We start from the raw sequence: 15,989 nt of genomic DNA, 5'->3' as shown, positions 1-15,989 counted from the left end.
AGGGCTCTGAATGTTGTTGGGACCCCAGCAAATAGAGCCCCTGACCCCCCTAATCTTCTTTAAAGTTCTTCTCATCCTGAGCTTTCTTTCTACGCTCCCTGTGCATGTGTCCCTTTCCTCCACAATAAAAACATACTATTGCCCTCCTTTCCCTGCAAAGACCCCAACCCCCTCCCCCATTTCTCTGGGTCCCGGGATTGGGTCTCTCAGTTCTTCCACTTTCTCTAACCACAGCCACCATCATCCGCACATGCCTGCGATGAGTTTCTTCATCCCTCCTAACATACACTTTCTGGGCTTCCCTTAGTAGTTTGTCCAATCCCCTATCCTGCCAATTATCTATCTTTTCTAGCTTTTTCCTCATATCATCCCAGGATTTGGCCACGAACTGAGTTATCAGCAGGGCCTGTCCAGGTTGGGTCTCAGGATCCAATCCTGAGGACATTTGTAAGTTCTTCCTCAACCTTTCAAGCCACTCAGTCGGAGTCTCCTCCTTTCTCTGCCTCTCATTAAATGCCCTATTAATATTTTGCCCTCTGGGGACTGCTTCCCTAATTCCTTGGATGACAATTGCCCTCAAGTCCTGCATATTGACTCTATGCTCTTGCTGTTGATGATTCCACCCTGGATCCTCCAGGGGCCATTTAGTATCTGCCAAAGGTCCTTGGACATGTTGCATGTCCCAAATTCACATCCCCGCCCTCCTAATCATATTTCTTTCCTCGGCAGTACACAGTATGTTCAGTATGGCCTGGAATTCTCCCCCTGTGTATATGTTAGGTCCCAAAAATTGATCTAATTTCTCTGCCACTCCTAATGGGTCCTCCAATAGATTTCCCATTTCCTTCTTAAAATCTCGTACGTCTGCTGTGCTCAAAGGCACTGAAACAAAACCTATGACCGGATTTGGCCCCGGCCCTCCCACAGGCATCTCCCGAAGTGGGTATCAATTATTTTCTCTGGTCCTGCTGCGAGTTCTAGGGCCAGGCCGATCCTCCACTGTCTCATCCTGACCCTCCAAAGGTGGGGCATTAGGGACAGATGGAGTTGGTGGGTTCTGAGGGGGTACATATGGTGGGGGAATTAATGGGAGCTCCTCTTCCCTTCTACCTTTTTCCCTAGGTTTCTCCAGTTCCTCATCCTTCCGTTTTAATGGGAACAGGGAAATATTATTTGCTGGTACTGTTACCCAGATTGCAGCATAATTGCTTTCCTCCTGACTAAAAGGAACCTTTCCATTAACCCATATGCTCAGCTTCTGCCTCACCCAGTCCTCTATGGCCCCGAACACCGGCCAAAATACATTCCTAGATATCTCCTCCCCTCCCCATACAACCACACAATATTGGATCATTTTTGCCTTATCCTTACCCTGAATGTTTGGGTAATATTCCCAGTTTTCTAACATAAATCCTAATGGACTATCTTTAGCTATTGATGGAAGTTTTATGGGAGCCAGGGGCTTGCTCTTCCCGTGTCCCATCTTCTGGAGCGCCCTCAATCAACCGTGTGTGCGTCCACTCGCTTCCCCTCGTTCGTGGCCCACGTCCTCGCGGGCAGATGAGAACCGCACTACTGGAAGGTCTGCACTCACTTGGGTTAGTGCCGAGCTGCCGGCCCCCCTCTCATTCACACACACACTCGCTGCGCCTCCAGGATCCCCGACCCAGACCGAACGGAATCCCTTATATATACTCACGCATCCTGCGTCTTCGTCCGGACCTTTGTGCACAAAGTTTACAGGGTCTGCGGCCTCCTTTGCCTCTTACTCTGAATTTGGGTTCGTCGGTGCAGCGGTGATAGAAGCTGGACTACCCGGGCCGCCGATAAACAGGTGGCAGGGTGCCCCCCAAGTAGAGTGTGATGGTTTGGGGGTTACCCCGCCCCCCCACACTTTTGAATTTGCCCCAGCTAACTCAGACGGACCCTGGGAATATAGATGAAGCAATTTATTTACAGCTAGCAGAATTTACAAGCAGCTATTTACAATATATACAGTTATATACAATTATATACAGAAATATACAAAGGATAAACAATACAAAAGCACAACTCCCCTCCCAGAAACCTAAGTCCCCAGGAGGGGCTTTTAAACCACCCCAACACCTCCCCCCGGCCCTCTTAACCTTACCCCAGTTCTCAGGAAGAATAGAGGTGCAGCCAAGAGGTTAGGGAGCAAGGTTAGTAGGAGCAGGGTTAATGAGATGTGACCAGGTCTAAGGCCAAAGCAAGAGTGAGAGACAAAATGGAGAATGTTTTCTTCTTCTTCCCAGAGTTCTCAGCGTGACTGTGAGAGAAGTAGACACAATTGTTTTTCATTTCACTGCCTGTTATCTAGTTCTTTTACCAAAACATTCCAGCTTGCTTCAAACTAGCACAATCCACCCCTGTCTACTTCGCTCAGAGTATCACTGAGAATTATCCAATCTAATCTAAAACAATATTTACACTAAAACAATATATACAAGTTCAGTTCACACTTCAATCAGATGTAGGTGATTCAAAAGCTCAGAACAGGGACTCCCAGGTGATGTTGGGTTCGTGCTCACGTACTGTAGATTCTATCGTAGATTCTCTCAGTGTTGGGCGCCGATGTTACCTAGAACAGAAAACTCCTAACAGCTTGAATTTAAACTCTCTCAGCTAAAGTTAGATTTCTCTGTGGAATACACTGGATTTCACCATTCTCCTGCATTACCCAGTAGGTATGACCAGGACCTTCAGCAGAAACCACCCCTCGGACAGGTTTCCCTTTGCCCGAAGGAGAAAATACCCAAACAGTTTTCCCTAACAGATTCTTTTCACGTACAACAGGAACTTTATCACCGTCTACTGTTTGGACTAAATCTGATTGTGCAGGTCCTGCTCTATTTACTGAACCTCTACTATTTACCAACCAAGTAGCTTCTGCTAAATGTTTGTCCCAGTTTTTCAGAGTTCCACCCCCCATGGCTTTGAGGGTGGTTTTCAGCAAACCATTGTAGCGTTCAATCTTCCCTGAAGCTGGTGCATAGTAGGGTATATGATAGATCCATTCAATACCATGCTCTTTGGCCCAGTTTTTTACAAGATTGTTCTTGAAATGAGTACCATTGTCTGACTCAATTCTCTCTGGAGTTCCATGTGTCCACAAGATTTGTCTCTCCAAACCAACAATGGTGTTACGTGCAGTAGCATGTGGAACTGGATAGGTTTCCAACCATCCAGTGCTGGCTTCTACCATTGTTAGCACATACTGCTTGCCAGAATGTGATCGAGGTAAAGTGATGTAGTCAATCTGCCAGGCTTCACCATACTTGTACTTTGACCATCTCTCACCATACCATAAGGGCTTGATTCGCTTAGCCTGCTTAATAGCAGCACAAATGTCACAGTCATAGATGACTTGGGTGATAGCGTCCATGGACAAGTCAATTGACCTATCGCGAGCCCATCGGTATGTTCCATCTCTGCCTTGATGTCCAGATGAATCATGGGCCCACCGAGCTAAGAACAGCTCACCTCGGTGTTTCCAATCAAGGTCAATGTCAAGATCAGAGTTGGTATGAACTTGAGCAATCTTAGCAGCTTGGTCTGCCTTCTGGTTGTGTTGATGCTCCTCAGTGGCTCTGCTCTTAGGCATGTGTGCGTCTACGTGCCGCACCTTCACTGGAATTTTCTCCAGTCGTGCATCAATGTCCTGCCATAGATCAGCACACCAAACAGGCTTTCCTTTCCTCTGCCAACCGTTCTTCTTCCAGTCCTTTAGCCAACCCCATAGAGCATTGGCTACCATCCACGAGTCGGTGTAGAGGTAAAGGATAGGCCAATTCTCACGTTCAGCCACATCAAGAGCAAGTTGAACAGCTTTTACCTCAGCGAACTGACTGGATTCTCCTTCTCCATCTTTTGTTTCGGTAACTCTCCTGGTTGGACTCCAAACCGCTGACTTCCATATTCGCTTGTTCCCAACAAGACGACAGGAACCATCTGTGAACAAAGCATAGTTCTTTTCCTGATCAGAGAGATCACCATAGGGAGGAGCTTCCTCAGCACGAGTTATTTTCTCCTCTGGAGGTCTGGAACAGTCTGTGCCTTCCAGCCAGTTGGTGATCACCTCCACCAGACCAGATCGGTCAAGATTACCCATTCGTGCTCGTTGGGTTATCAAAGCCATCCATTTAGACCAGGTTGCATCTGTGGCATGATGTGGTGCTGAACCTTTGCCCTTGAACATGCAGTTAAGAACTGGCAGTCTAGGAGCTAAAAGCAATTGTGACTCAGTTTCAATCACTTCAGAAGCTGCTTTCACTCCCTCATAGGCTGCTAGAATCTCTTTCTCAGTTGCAGTGTAATTTGTCTCTGAACCTCTGTAACAACGTCCCCAGAAACCAAGTGGACGACCACGTGTCTCATTTGGAGCTCTCTGCCAAAGACTCCAAGTTGGACATTGTCACTGGCAGCCGTGTACAGAATGTTTTTAATGTCCGGAGCAGATCTCACAGGTCCCAAGCCCACTGCATGGACTACTTCTCGTTTGATCTGATCAAAGGCTGCTTGTTGTTCAGGTCCCCACTCGAAATTGTTTCTCTTACGAGTCACATCATGCAGAGGTTTGACAATCTGACTGAAACCAGGAATGTGTAGTCTCCAAAATCCCACCACACCAAGAAAAGAAAGTGTGTCCTTCTTACTGGTGGGAACTGCCATGGTAGAGACTTTGTTGATCACATCCTGAGGAATGTAACGGCGACCATCCTGCCACCGCACTCCCAGAAACTGAATTTCTCTGGCAGGTCCTTTGACCTTGTCTCTCTTAATGGCAAAACCTGCTTGCAACAGAATGTCAGTGATTTTGTTACCTTTCTCGAAGACTTCCTCAGCAGTTTGGCCCCACACAATGATGTCGTCGATGTACTGGATGTGCTCTGGAGCTTTACCTTTCTCCAGTGCATTGTGGATGACTGAATGACAGATGGTTGAGCTGTGTTTCCACCCCTGAGGCAAACGGTTGAACTGGTACTGGATTCCTCTCCAGGTGAATGCAAACTGAGGCCTGCACTCCTTTGCTATGGGAATAGAGAAGAAAGCATTAGCAATGTCTATGGTTGCATACCATTTAGCCTCCTTCGATTCCAGCTCGTACTGGAGTTCCTGCATGTCTGGCACAGCTGCACTCATGGGTGGTGTCACCTCGTTGAGGGCACGAAAGTCAACTGTCAGTCTCCAGTCGCCCGTAGGTTTGCGCACAGGCCAGATGGGACTGTTGAAAGGTGAATGAGCTTTCTCGATGACAGCCTGACTCTCCAGTTGACGAATCAGCTGATGAATGGGCAACAAAGAGTCACGGTTAGTTCTGTACTGCCTATGATGAACAGTTTGAGTTGCAATTGGCACTTCCAGGTCCTCTATGTCATGATGTCCCACAACTGCAGATTCATCAGAAAGTTCAGGTCTAACAGACAATTTCAACTTATCATCCTCAATCTCTACAGATGCTATTCCAAAAGCCCATTTATGACCCTTAGGATCTTTGAAACAACCTTGTCTCAAAAAGTCAATTCCCAAAATGCAAGGCGCATCAGGACCAGTTACAATAGTATGTGTCTTCCACTCTTTACCAGTTAAACTGATCTCAGCCTGTATCTTAGTTAACTCTTGAGATCCACCAGTGATTCCAAAGATAGAAATGGACTCTGTCCCTTTGCAATTAGATGGCAATAAAGTACACTGAGCACCTGTGTCAACTAAAGCCCTGTATTTCCGAACTCTTGAACTGCCAGGCCACCTAATGAATACATTCCAAAAGATTCGGTTCTCTCCACTATCCCTTTCCTCCTCCTGGCTGGAGGCAGGGCACCCCTAATGCTGAACATGGCATGTGGGGTGTACACAGTGATTGGTGTTGTTGTGAGAGGAACTGCAACTGTTGGAACAATTGCAGTTGCTCTCGGGAGCTGAAGAAGTGACAGCTACTTTCCTGGCATTATTGCCTCTGTTTCTGCCACTCTGCAGATCCCTGACCCTCTTTGAAAGAGCTGAAGTAGGTTTACCATCCCATTTGTTCATGTTCTCACCATATGTGTCACGCAGAAGTATCCACAGTGACGCACGTGATTGCTGCTGTCTGGGTGGAATTTGTCTCCTCCTGGGCTGGAATTGCCTTGCAGGAGGCGGGCGTCTGTTCCTGACTGCAGAAACATGCACCCATTCAGATGATGCAGGAACGGTATCCTTTACCAGATTGGTAATGTTTTTGAGATCCTCCTTCAGTTCTTTCATGCTCTCCTTGATGCCATCTCTAATCTCTGTACCTAGAGTTTTTATGGCAGAGACTAGACCAGAATGTGACAAGCTGTCCTCAATCTGCCTGAGCTGATCAGTGAATTCACCAACAGTGAAAGATCTTCCATTATCACTCCTTGCTAGGAATTTACTGGCCAAGATGTTAGCATAGGATGAAGGAGCAAGCTTAATCAGCTTCTTCATGAGACCTGTTCCCAAAGGAATATCGTCAGGCTCATGAGTACCATGATCTCCATAAAGCACTTCCTTCACAGCAAACTCCTTCAGAAGCTTAATTCCCTGCTCAATGGTGTTCCACTTCTTGGCAGCCCATGGCAAATCATCTCGGGAAGGATATCTCATAGCCACAGCAAACAAAAGGCGTGTCCACAAGCTAACCCTACCAAGAGGACTTGCCAGGTGTTTGTCCACTCCACTCTCCTTAGTGAGTGGTCCCAGCTGCTTGGCAGACTTGTCTCCTACCTGCAGGGCATTAGCACCAATGCCACGGCATCTCACTAGCCAGCTTAGGATTGGCTCACCTGATTCCCTTGTGTATTCCTTCCTAACTTCCCTGACCTCTCTGAGTGGATCCTTGGAACCCTGGATGTCATCTTCCTCCTCTTCCTCCTGTTGTTCTGGTGGTGCTGGGCCTAACAGAACCTTCCTCATTGCACTCCTAAACTCATGGGAACCATCCTCTCTCTTGGCAGCTAACCTCACAGCGCTCCTCTCACTTGAGTATTGTTGTCTCAGCACATCTACAAGGTCTTGCAGACTAACTGCCTCCTCTTCCTCCTCTTGCTGCTGATCACCAGAGGTCCCCTGTCTTACGTCCTCCTGTGAACCACTCTTTGTCTTAGCTTTTGCCTTAGCCGGTGCCAGAAAGGCCTGAGCAGCAACAGACTTGGATGTGTCTGCTGGAGGATTTGAATCTTTAGGAGTCTGACTTGGAGGGTTTGAATCCTTAGGAGTCTGACCTGGAGCTTTTGAATCATTAGGAGTCTGACCTGAAGGGTTTGAATCCTTAGGAGTCTGACCTGGAGCATTTGAATTACTGGGGGTCTGACCTGGAGCTTGTGAGTTCAAATCTGCCTTGCTTTTAACAGGAGGATTTTGGTTCTGGTCTGCTGGCTGGGGGTTCGAATTGGCTGAGCTGGTGTCATTAGGATTTGGACTGACTGGGCTAGCGTTACTAGCACTAGTAGTAGTATTAGCATTAGTGGGATTGTTTGCCTGTCCTCCTGGGATGCCTGCCAACCCTGACTTGTTTTCATTTTTGCTAGGAACATTCTGATTTTGGGTACCTGCCTGTCCTCCTGAGGCTCCTGCTGAACTCTGCCCGTTATCATTATTGTTTAAGTTAGTGGCAGGAACATTGGCTGTGTTCCCAGCACTTGGAGAAGGAGGGGCAGAGGCTGGCAAGGGGGAAGCCGATGACTGTGTTCCCTTGTTTTGCTGTGAAAGAGACTGCTTCTGAGACACAGAATTTTTCCTAGCTCTTACAGAAGCTGGTTTTGAATTTTTCACCAATAATGCCAAAATTAATATGAATATTAAAATCATGAGGCAAATATTAAAAACTGTGAGAAGAAAAACAGTTTTACACGAGCATGTACCTATACAAACAGTTGGAATTCCTGTCTTAGGCTGAATAACTCTCATTAGAGCCATATTTAAAGCAGAATTTCCATTGATTGTCACATTATTGACCAGAGCTCCTGTAATATCCTTGGTAATATTCTCAGAGATATTAAAACCAGCATAACCAAGAATAAAATCACCCCAGCTCCAGAACATACCTGAAACCTTAGCTTTAGCCTTATTATAAGCCAGATCAATGAAATAAGCAACAATTTGAGCTTTTATCCAATTAAATGCCAAGTAAACAAAACCAGACCAGAGCAATGCACCAACCAAATACAATAGCTGCTTGATTAGCTTCATCTTAATTCCCAGAGCTAATTTCCAGTCACCCAAATCTATCTAGCCCCACGTTGGGCGCCAATTAAAAAATGTGATGGTTTGGGGGTTACCCCGCCCCCCCACACTTTTGAATTTGCCCCAGCTAACTCAGACGGACCCTGGGAATATAGATGAAGCAATTTATTTACAGCTAGCAGAATTTACAAGCAGCTATTTACAATATATACAGTTATATACAATTATATACAGAAATATACAAAGGATAAACAATACAAAAGCACAACTCCCCTCCCAGAAACCTAAGTCCCCAGGAGGGGCTTTTAAACCACCCCAACACCTCCCCCCGGCCCTCTTAACCTTACCCCAGTTCTCAGGAAGAATAGAGGTGCAGCCAAGAGGTTAGGGAGCAAGGTTAGTAGGAGCAGGGTTAATGAGATGTGACCAGGTCTAAGGCCAAAGCAAGAGTGAGAGACAAAATGGAGAATGTTTTCTTCTTCTTCCCAGAGTTCTCAGCGTGACTGTGAGAGAAGTAGACACAATTGTTTTTCATTTCACTGCCTGTTATCTAGTTCTTTTACCAAAACATTCCAGCTTGCTTCAAACTAGCACAATCCACCCCTGTCTACTTCGCTCAGAGTATCACTGAGAATTATCCAATCTAATCTAAAACAATATTTACACTAAAACAATATATACAAGTTCAGTTCACACTTCAATCAGATGTAGGTGATTCAAAAGCTCAGAACAGGGACTCCCAGGTGATGTTGGGTTCGTGCTCACGTACTGTAGATTCTATCGTAGATTCTCTCAGTGTTGGGCGCCGATGTTACCTAGAACAGAAAACTCCTAACAGCTTGAATTTAAACTCTCTCAGCTAAAGTTAGATTTCTCTGTGGAATACACTGGATTTCACCATTCTCCTGCATTACCCAGTAGGTATGACCAGGACCTTCAGCAGAAACCACCCCTCGGACAGGTTTCCCTTCGCCCGAAGGAGAAAATACCCAAACAGTTTTCCCTAACAGATTCTTTTCACGTACAACAGGAACTTTATCACCGTCTACTGTTTGGACTAAATCTGATTGTGCAGGTCCTGCTCTATTTACTGAACCTCTACTATTTACCAACCAAGTAGCTTCTGCTAAATGTTTGTCCCAGTTTTTCAGAGTTCCACCCCCCATGGCTTTGAGGGTGGTTTTCAGCAAACCATTGTAGCGTTCAATCTTCCCTGAAGCTGGTGCATAGTAGGGTATATGATAGATCCATTCAATACCATGCTCTTTGGCCCAGTTTTTTACAAGATTGTTCTTGAAATGAGTACCATTGTCTGACTCAATTCTCTCTGGAGTTCCATGTGTCCACAAGATTTGTCTCTCCAAACCAACAATGGTGTTACGTGCAGTAGCATGTGGAACTGGATAGGTTTCCAACCATCCAGTGCTGGCTTCTACCATTGTTAGCACATACTGCTTGCCAGAATGTGATCGAGGTAAAGTGATGTAGTCAATCTGCCAGGCTTCACCATACTTGTACTTTGACCATCTCTCACCATACCATAAGGGCTTGATTCGCTTAGCCTGCTTAATAGCAGCACAAATGTCACAGTCATAGATGACTTGGGTGATAGCGTCCATGGACAAGTCAATTGACCTATCGCGAGCCCATCGGTATGTTCCATCTCTGCCTTGATGTCCAGATGAATCATGGGCCCACCGAGCTAAGAACAGCTCACCTCGGTGTTTCCAATCAAGGTCAATGTCAAGATCAGAGTTGGTATGAACTTGAGCAATCTTAGCAGCTTGGTCTGCCTTCTGGTTGTGTTGATGCTCCTCAGTGGCTCTGCTCTTAGGCATGTGTGCGTCTACGTGCCGCACCTTCACTGGAATTTTCTCCAGTCGTGCATCAATGTCCTGCCATAGATCAGCACACCAAACAGGCTTTCCTTTCCTCTGCCAACCGTTCTTCTTCCAGTCCTTTAGCCAACCCCATAGAGCATTGGCTACCATCCACGAGTCGGTGTAGAGGTAAAGGATAGGCCAATTCTCACGTTCAGCCACATCAAGAGCAAGTTGAACAGCTTTTACCTCAGCGAACTGACTGGATTCTCCTTCTCCATCTTTTGTTTCGGTAACTCTCCTGGTTGGACTCCAAACCGCTGACTTCCATATTCGCTTGTTCCCAACAAGACGACAGGAACCATCTGTGAACAAAGCATAGTTCTTTTCCTGATCAGAGAGATCACCATAGGGAGGAGCTTCCTCAGCACGAGTTATTTTCTCCTCTGGAGGTCTGGAACAGTCTGTGCCTTCCAGCCAGTTGGTGATCACCTCCACCAGACCAGATCGGTCAAGATTACCCATTCGTGCTCGTTGGGTTATCAAAGCCATCCATTTAGACCAGGTTGCATCTGTGGCATGATGTGGTGCTGAACCTTTGCCCTTGAACATGCAGTTAAGAACTGGCAGTCTAGGAGCTAAAAGCAATTGTGACTCAGTTTCAATCACTTCAGAAGCTGCTTTCACTCCCTCATAGGCTGCTAGAATCTCTTTCTCAGTTGCAGTGTAATTTGTCTCTGAACCTCTGTAACAACGTCCCCAGAAACCAAGTGGACGACCACGTGTCTCATTTGGAGCTCTCTGCCAAAGACTCCAAGTTGGACATTGTCACTGGCAGCCGTGTACAGAATGTTTTTAATGTCCGGAGCAGATCTCACAGGTCCCAAGCCCACTGCATGGACTACTTCTCGTTTGATCTGATCAAAGGCTGCTTGTTGTTCAGGTCCCCACTCGAAATTGTTTCTCTTACGAGTCACATCATGCAGAGGTTTGACAATCTGACTGAAACCAGGAATGTGTAGTCTCCAAAATCCCACCACACCAAGAAAAGAAAGTGTGTCCTTCTTACTGGTGGGAACTGCCATGGTAGAGACTTTGTTGATCACATCCTGAGGAATGTAACGGCGACCATCCTGCCACCGCACTCCCAGAAACTGAATTTCTCTGGCAGGTCCTTTGACCTTGTCTCTCTTAATGGCAAAACCTGCTTGCAACAGAATGTCAGTGATTTTGTTACCTTTCTCGAAGACTTCCTCAGCAGTTTGGCCCCACACAATGATGTCGTCGATGTACTGGATGTGCTCTGGAGCTTTACCTTTCTCCAGTGCATTGTGGATGACTGAATGACAGATGGTTGAGCTGTGTTTCCACCCCTGAGGCAAACGGTTGAACTGGTACTGGATTCCTCTCCAGGTGAATGCAAACTGAGGCCTGCACTCCTTTGCTATGGGAATAGAGAAGAAAGCATTAGCAATGTCTATGGTTGCATACCATTTAGCCTCCTTCGATTCCAGCTCGTACTGGAGTTCCTGCATGTCTGGCACAGCTGCACTCATGGGTGGTGTCACCTCGTTGAGGGCACGAAAGTCAACTGTCAGTCTCCAGTCGCCCGTAGGTTTGCGCACAGGCCAGATGGGACTGTTGAAAGGTGAATGAGCTTTCTCGATGACAGCCTGACTCTCCAGTTGACGAATCAGCTGATGAATGGGCAACAAAGAGTCACGGTTAGTTCTGTACTGCCTATGATGAACAGTTTGAGTTGCAATTGGCACTTCCAGGTCCTCTATGTCATGATGTCCCACAACTGCAGATTCATCAGAAAGTTCAGGTCTAACAGACAATTTCAACTTATCATCCTCAATCTCTACAGATGCTATTCCAAAAGCCCATTTATGACCCTTAGGATCTTTGAAACAACCTTGTCTCAAAAAGTCAATTCCCAAAATGCAAGGCGCATCAGGACCAGTTACAATAGTATGTGTCTTCCACTCTTTACCAGTTAAACTGATCTCAGCCTGTATCTTAGTTAACTCTTGAGATCCACCAGTGATTCCAAAGATAGAAATGGACTCTGTCCCTTTGCAATTAGATGGCAATAAAGTACACTGAGCACCTGTGTCAACTAAAGCCCTGTATTTCCGAACTCTTGAACTGCCAGGCCACCTAATGAATACATTCCAAAAGATTCGGTTCTCTCCACTATCCCTTTCCTCCTCCTGGCTGGAGGCAGGGCACCCCTAATGCTGAACATGGCATGTGGGGTGTACACAGTGATTGGTGTTGTTGTGAGAGGAACTGCAACTGTTGGAACAATTGCAGTTGCTCTCGGGAGCTGAAGAAGTGACAGCTACTTTCCTGGCATTATTGCCTCTGTTTCTGCCACTCTGCAGATCCCTGACCCTCTTTGAAAGAGCTGAAGTAGGTTTACCATCCCATTTGTTCATGTTCTCACCATATGTGTCACGCAGAAGTATCCACAGTGACGCACGTGATTGCTGCTGTCTGGGTGGAATTTGTCTCCTCCTGGGCTGGAATTGCCTTGCAGGAGGCGGGCGTCTGTTCCTGACTGCAGAAACATGCACCCATTCAGATGATGCAGGAACGGTATCCTTTACCAGATTGGTAATGTTTTTGAGATCCTCCTTCAGTTCTTTCATGCTCTCCTTGATGCCATCTCTAATCTCTGTACCTAGAGTTTTTATGGCAGAGACTAGACCAGAATGTGACAAGCTGTCCTCAATCTGCCTGAGCTGATCAGTGAATTCACCAACAGTGAAAGATCTTCCATTATCACTCCTTGCTAGGAATTTACTGGCCAAGATGTTAGCATAGGATGAAGGAGCAAGCTTAATCAGCTTCTTCATGAGACCTGTTCCCAAAGGAATATCGTCAGGCTCATGAGTACCATGATCTCCATAAAGCACTTCCTTCACAGCAAACTCCTTCAGAAGCTTAATTCCCTGCTCAATGGTGTTCCACTTCTTGGCAGCCCATGGCAAATCATCTCGGGAAGGATATCTCATAGCCACAGCAAACAAAAGGCGTGTCCACAAGCTAACCCTACCAAGAGGACTTGCCAGGTGTTTGTCCACTCCACTCTCCTTAGTGAGTGGTCCCAGCTGCTTGGCAGACTTGTCTCCTACCTGCAGGGCATTAGCACCAATGCCACGGCATCTCACTAGCCAGCTTAGGATTGGCTCACCTGATTCCCTTGTGTATTCCTTCCTAACTTCCCTGACCTCTCTGAGTGGATCCTTGGAACCCTGGATGTCATCTTCCTCCTCTTCCTCCTGTTGTTCTGGTGGTGCTGGGCCTAACAGAACCTTCCTCATTGCACTCCTAAACTCATGGGAACCATCCTCTCTCTTGGCAGCTAACCTCACAGCGCTCCTCTCACTTGAGTATTGTTGTCTCAGCACATCTACAAGGTCTTGCAGACTAACTGCCTCCTCTTCCTCCTCTTGCTGCTGATCACCAGAGGTCCCCTGTCTTACGTCCTCCTGTGAACCACTCTTTGTCTTAGCTTTTGCCTTAGCCGGTGCCAGAAAGGCCTGAGCAGCAACAGACTTGGATGTGTCTGCTGGAGGATTTGAATCTTTAGGAGTCTGACTTGGAGGGTTTGAATCCTTAGGAGTCTGACCTGGAGCTTTTGAATCATTAGGAGTCTGACCTGAAGGGTTTGAATCCTTAGGAGTCTGACCTGGAGCATTTGAATTACTGGGGGTCTGACCTGGAGCTTGTGAGTTCAAATCTGCCTTGCTTTTAACAGGAGGATTTTGGTTCTGGTCTGCTGGCTGGGGGTTCGAATTGGCTGAGCTGGTGTCATTAGGATTTGGACTGACTGGGCTAGCGTTACTAGCACTAGTAGTAGTATTAGCATTAGTGGGATTGTTTGCCTGTCCTCCTGGGATGCCTGCCAACCCTGACTTGTTTTCATTTTTGCTAGGAACATTCTGATTTTGGGTACCTGCCTGTCCTCCTGAGGCTCCTGCTGAACTCTGCCCGTTATCATTATTGTTTAAGTTAGTGGCAGGAACATTGGCTGTGTTCCCAGCACTTGGAGAAGGAGGGGCAGAGGCTGGCAAGGGGGAAGCCGATGACTGTGTTCCCTTGTTTTGCTGTGAAAGAGACTGCTTCTGAGACACAGAATTTTTCCTAGCTCTTACAGAAGCTGGTTTTGAATTTTTCACCAATAATGCCAAAATTAATATGAATATTAAAATCATGAGGCAAATATTAAAAACTGTGAGAAGAAAAACAGTTTTACACGAGCATGTACCTATACAAACAGTTGGAATTCCTGTCTTAGGCTGAATAACTCTCATTAGAGCCATATTTAAAGCAGAATTTCCATTGATTGTCACATTATTGACCAGAGCTCCTGTAATATCCTTGGTAATATTCTCAGAGATATTAAAACCAGCATAACCAAGAATAAAATCACCCCAGCTCCAGAACATACCTGAAACCTTAGCTTTAGCCTTATTATAAGCCAGATCAATGAAATAAGCAACAATTTGAGCTTTTATCCAATTAAATGCCAAGTAAACAAAACCAGACCAGAGCAATGCACCAACCAAATACAATAGCTGCTTGATTAGCTTCATCTTAATTCCCAGAGCTAATTTCCAGTCACCCAAATCTATCTAGCCCCACGTTGGGCGCCAATTAAAAAATGTGATGGTTTGGGGGTTACCCCGCCCCCCCACACTTTTGAATTTGCCCCAGCTAACTCAGACGGACCCTGGGAATATAGATGAAGCAATTTATTTACAGCTAGCAGAATTTACAAGCAGCTATTTACAATATATACACTTATATACAATTATATACAGAAATATACAAAGGATAAACAATACAAAAGCACAACTCCCCTCCCAGAAACCTAAGTCCCCAGGAGGGGCTTTTAAACCACCCCAACACCTCCCCCCGGCCCTCTTAACCTTACCCCAGTTCTCAGGAAGAATAGAGGTGCAGCCAAGAGGTTAGGGAGCAAGGTTAGTAGGAGCAGGGTTAATGAGATGTGACCAGGTCTAAGGCCAAAGCAAGAGTGAGAGACAAAATGGAGAATGTTTTCTTCTTCTTCCCAGAGTTCTCAGCGTGACTGTGAGAGAAGTAGACACAATTGTTTTTCATTTCACTGCCTGTTATCTAGTTCTTTTACCAAAACATTCCAGCTTGCTTCAAACTAGCACAATCCACCCCTGTCTACTTCGCTCAGAGTATCACTGAGAATTATCCAATCTAATCTAAAACAATATTTACACTAAAACAATATATACAAGTTCAGTTCACACTTCAATCAGATGTAGGTGATTCAAAAGCTCAGAACAGGGACTCCCAGGTGATGTTGGGTTCGTGCTCACGTACTGTAGATTCTATCGTAGATTCTCTCAGTGTTGGGCGCCGATGTTACCTAGAACAGAAAACTCCTAACAGCTTGAATTTAAACTCTCTCAGCTAAAGTTAAATTTCTCTGTGGAATACACTGGATTTCACCATTCTCCTGCATTACCCAGTAGGTATGACCAGGACCTTCAGCAGAAACCACCCCTCGGACAGGTTTCCCTTCGCCCGAAGGAGAAAATACCCAAACAGTTTTCCCTAACAGATTCTTTTCACGTACAACAGGAACTTTATCACCGTCTACTGTTTGGACTAAATCTGATTGTGCAGGTCCTGCTCTATTTACTGAACCTCTACTATTTACCAACCAAGTAGCTTCTGCTAAATGTTTGTCCCAGTTTTTCAGAGTTCCACCCCCCATGGCTTTGAGGGTGGTTTTCAGCAAACCATTGTAGCGTTCAATCTTCCCTGAAGCTGGTGCATAGTAGGGTATATGATAGATCCATTCAATACCATGCTCTTTGGCCCAGTTTTTTACAAGATTGTTCTTGAAATGAGTACCATTGTCTGACTCAATTCTCTCTGGAGTTCCATGTGTCCACAAGATTTGTCTCTCCA

At 46.0% G+C, this 15,989-nt stretch overlaps 2 protein-coding genes across 2 annotated transcripts in view; one reads left to right on the top strand and one right to left on the bottom strand.

Moving 5' to 3' along the window:
- Positions 1-15,989, bottom strand: part of LOC135174396 (zinc finger protein 850-like) — a 393,382-nt gene that overhangs the window by 65,365 nt on the left and 312,028 nt on the right.
- Positions 1-15,989, top strand: part of LOC135174398 (gastrula zinc finger protein XlCGF26.1-like) — a 147,839-nt gene that overhangs the window by 36,948 nt on the left and 94,902 nt on the right. The window contains exon 4 of the mRNA XM_064141677.1: positions 3,533-3,538. Within this exon, the coding sequence (XP_063997747.1) occupies positions 3,533-3,538 (6 nt within the window). The remainder of the gene's footprint in view (positions 1-3,532; positions 3,539-15,989) is intronic.

The sequence above is a fragment of the Pogoniulus pusillus genome, unplaced genomic scaffold (genome assembly GCF_015220805.1).
Source record: "Pogoniulus pusillus isolate bPogPus1 unplaced genomic scaffold, bPogPus1.pri scaffold_63_arrow_ctg1, whole genome shotgun sequence".
In the NCBI taxonomy this organism is placed as follows: Eukaryota; Metazoa; Chordata; class Aves; order Piciformes; family Lybiidae; genus Pogoniulus; species Pogoniulus pusillus.
Note: the sequence above shows the minus strand (reverse complement) of the source record. Positions and strands in the feature narration are given on the sequence as shown.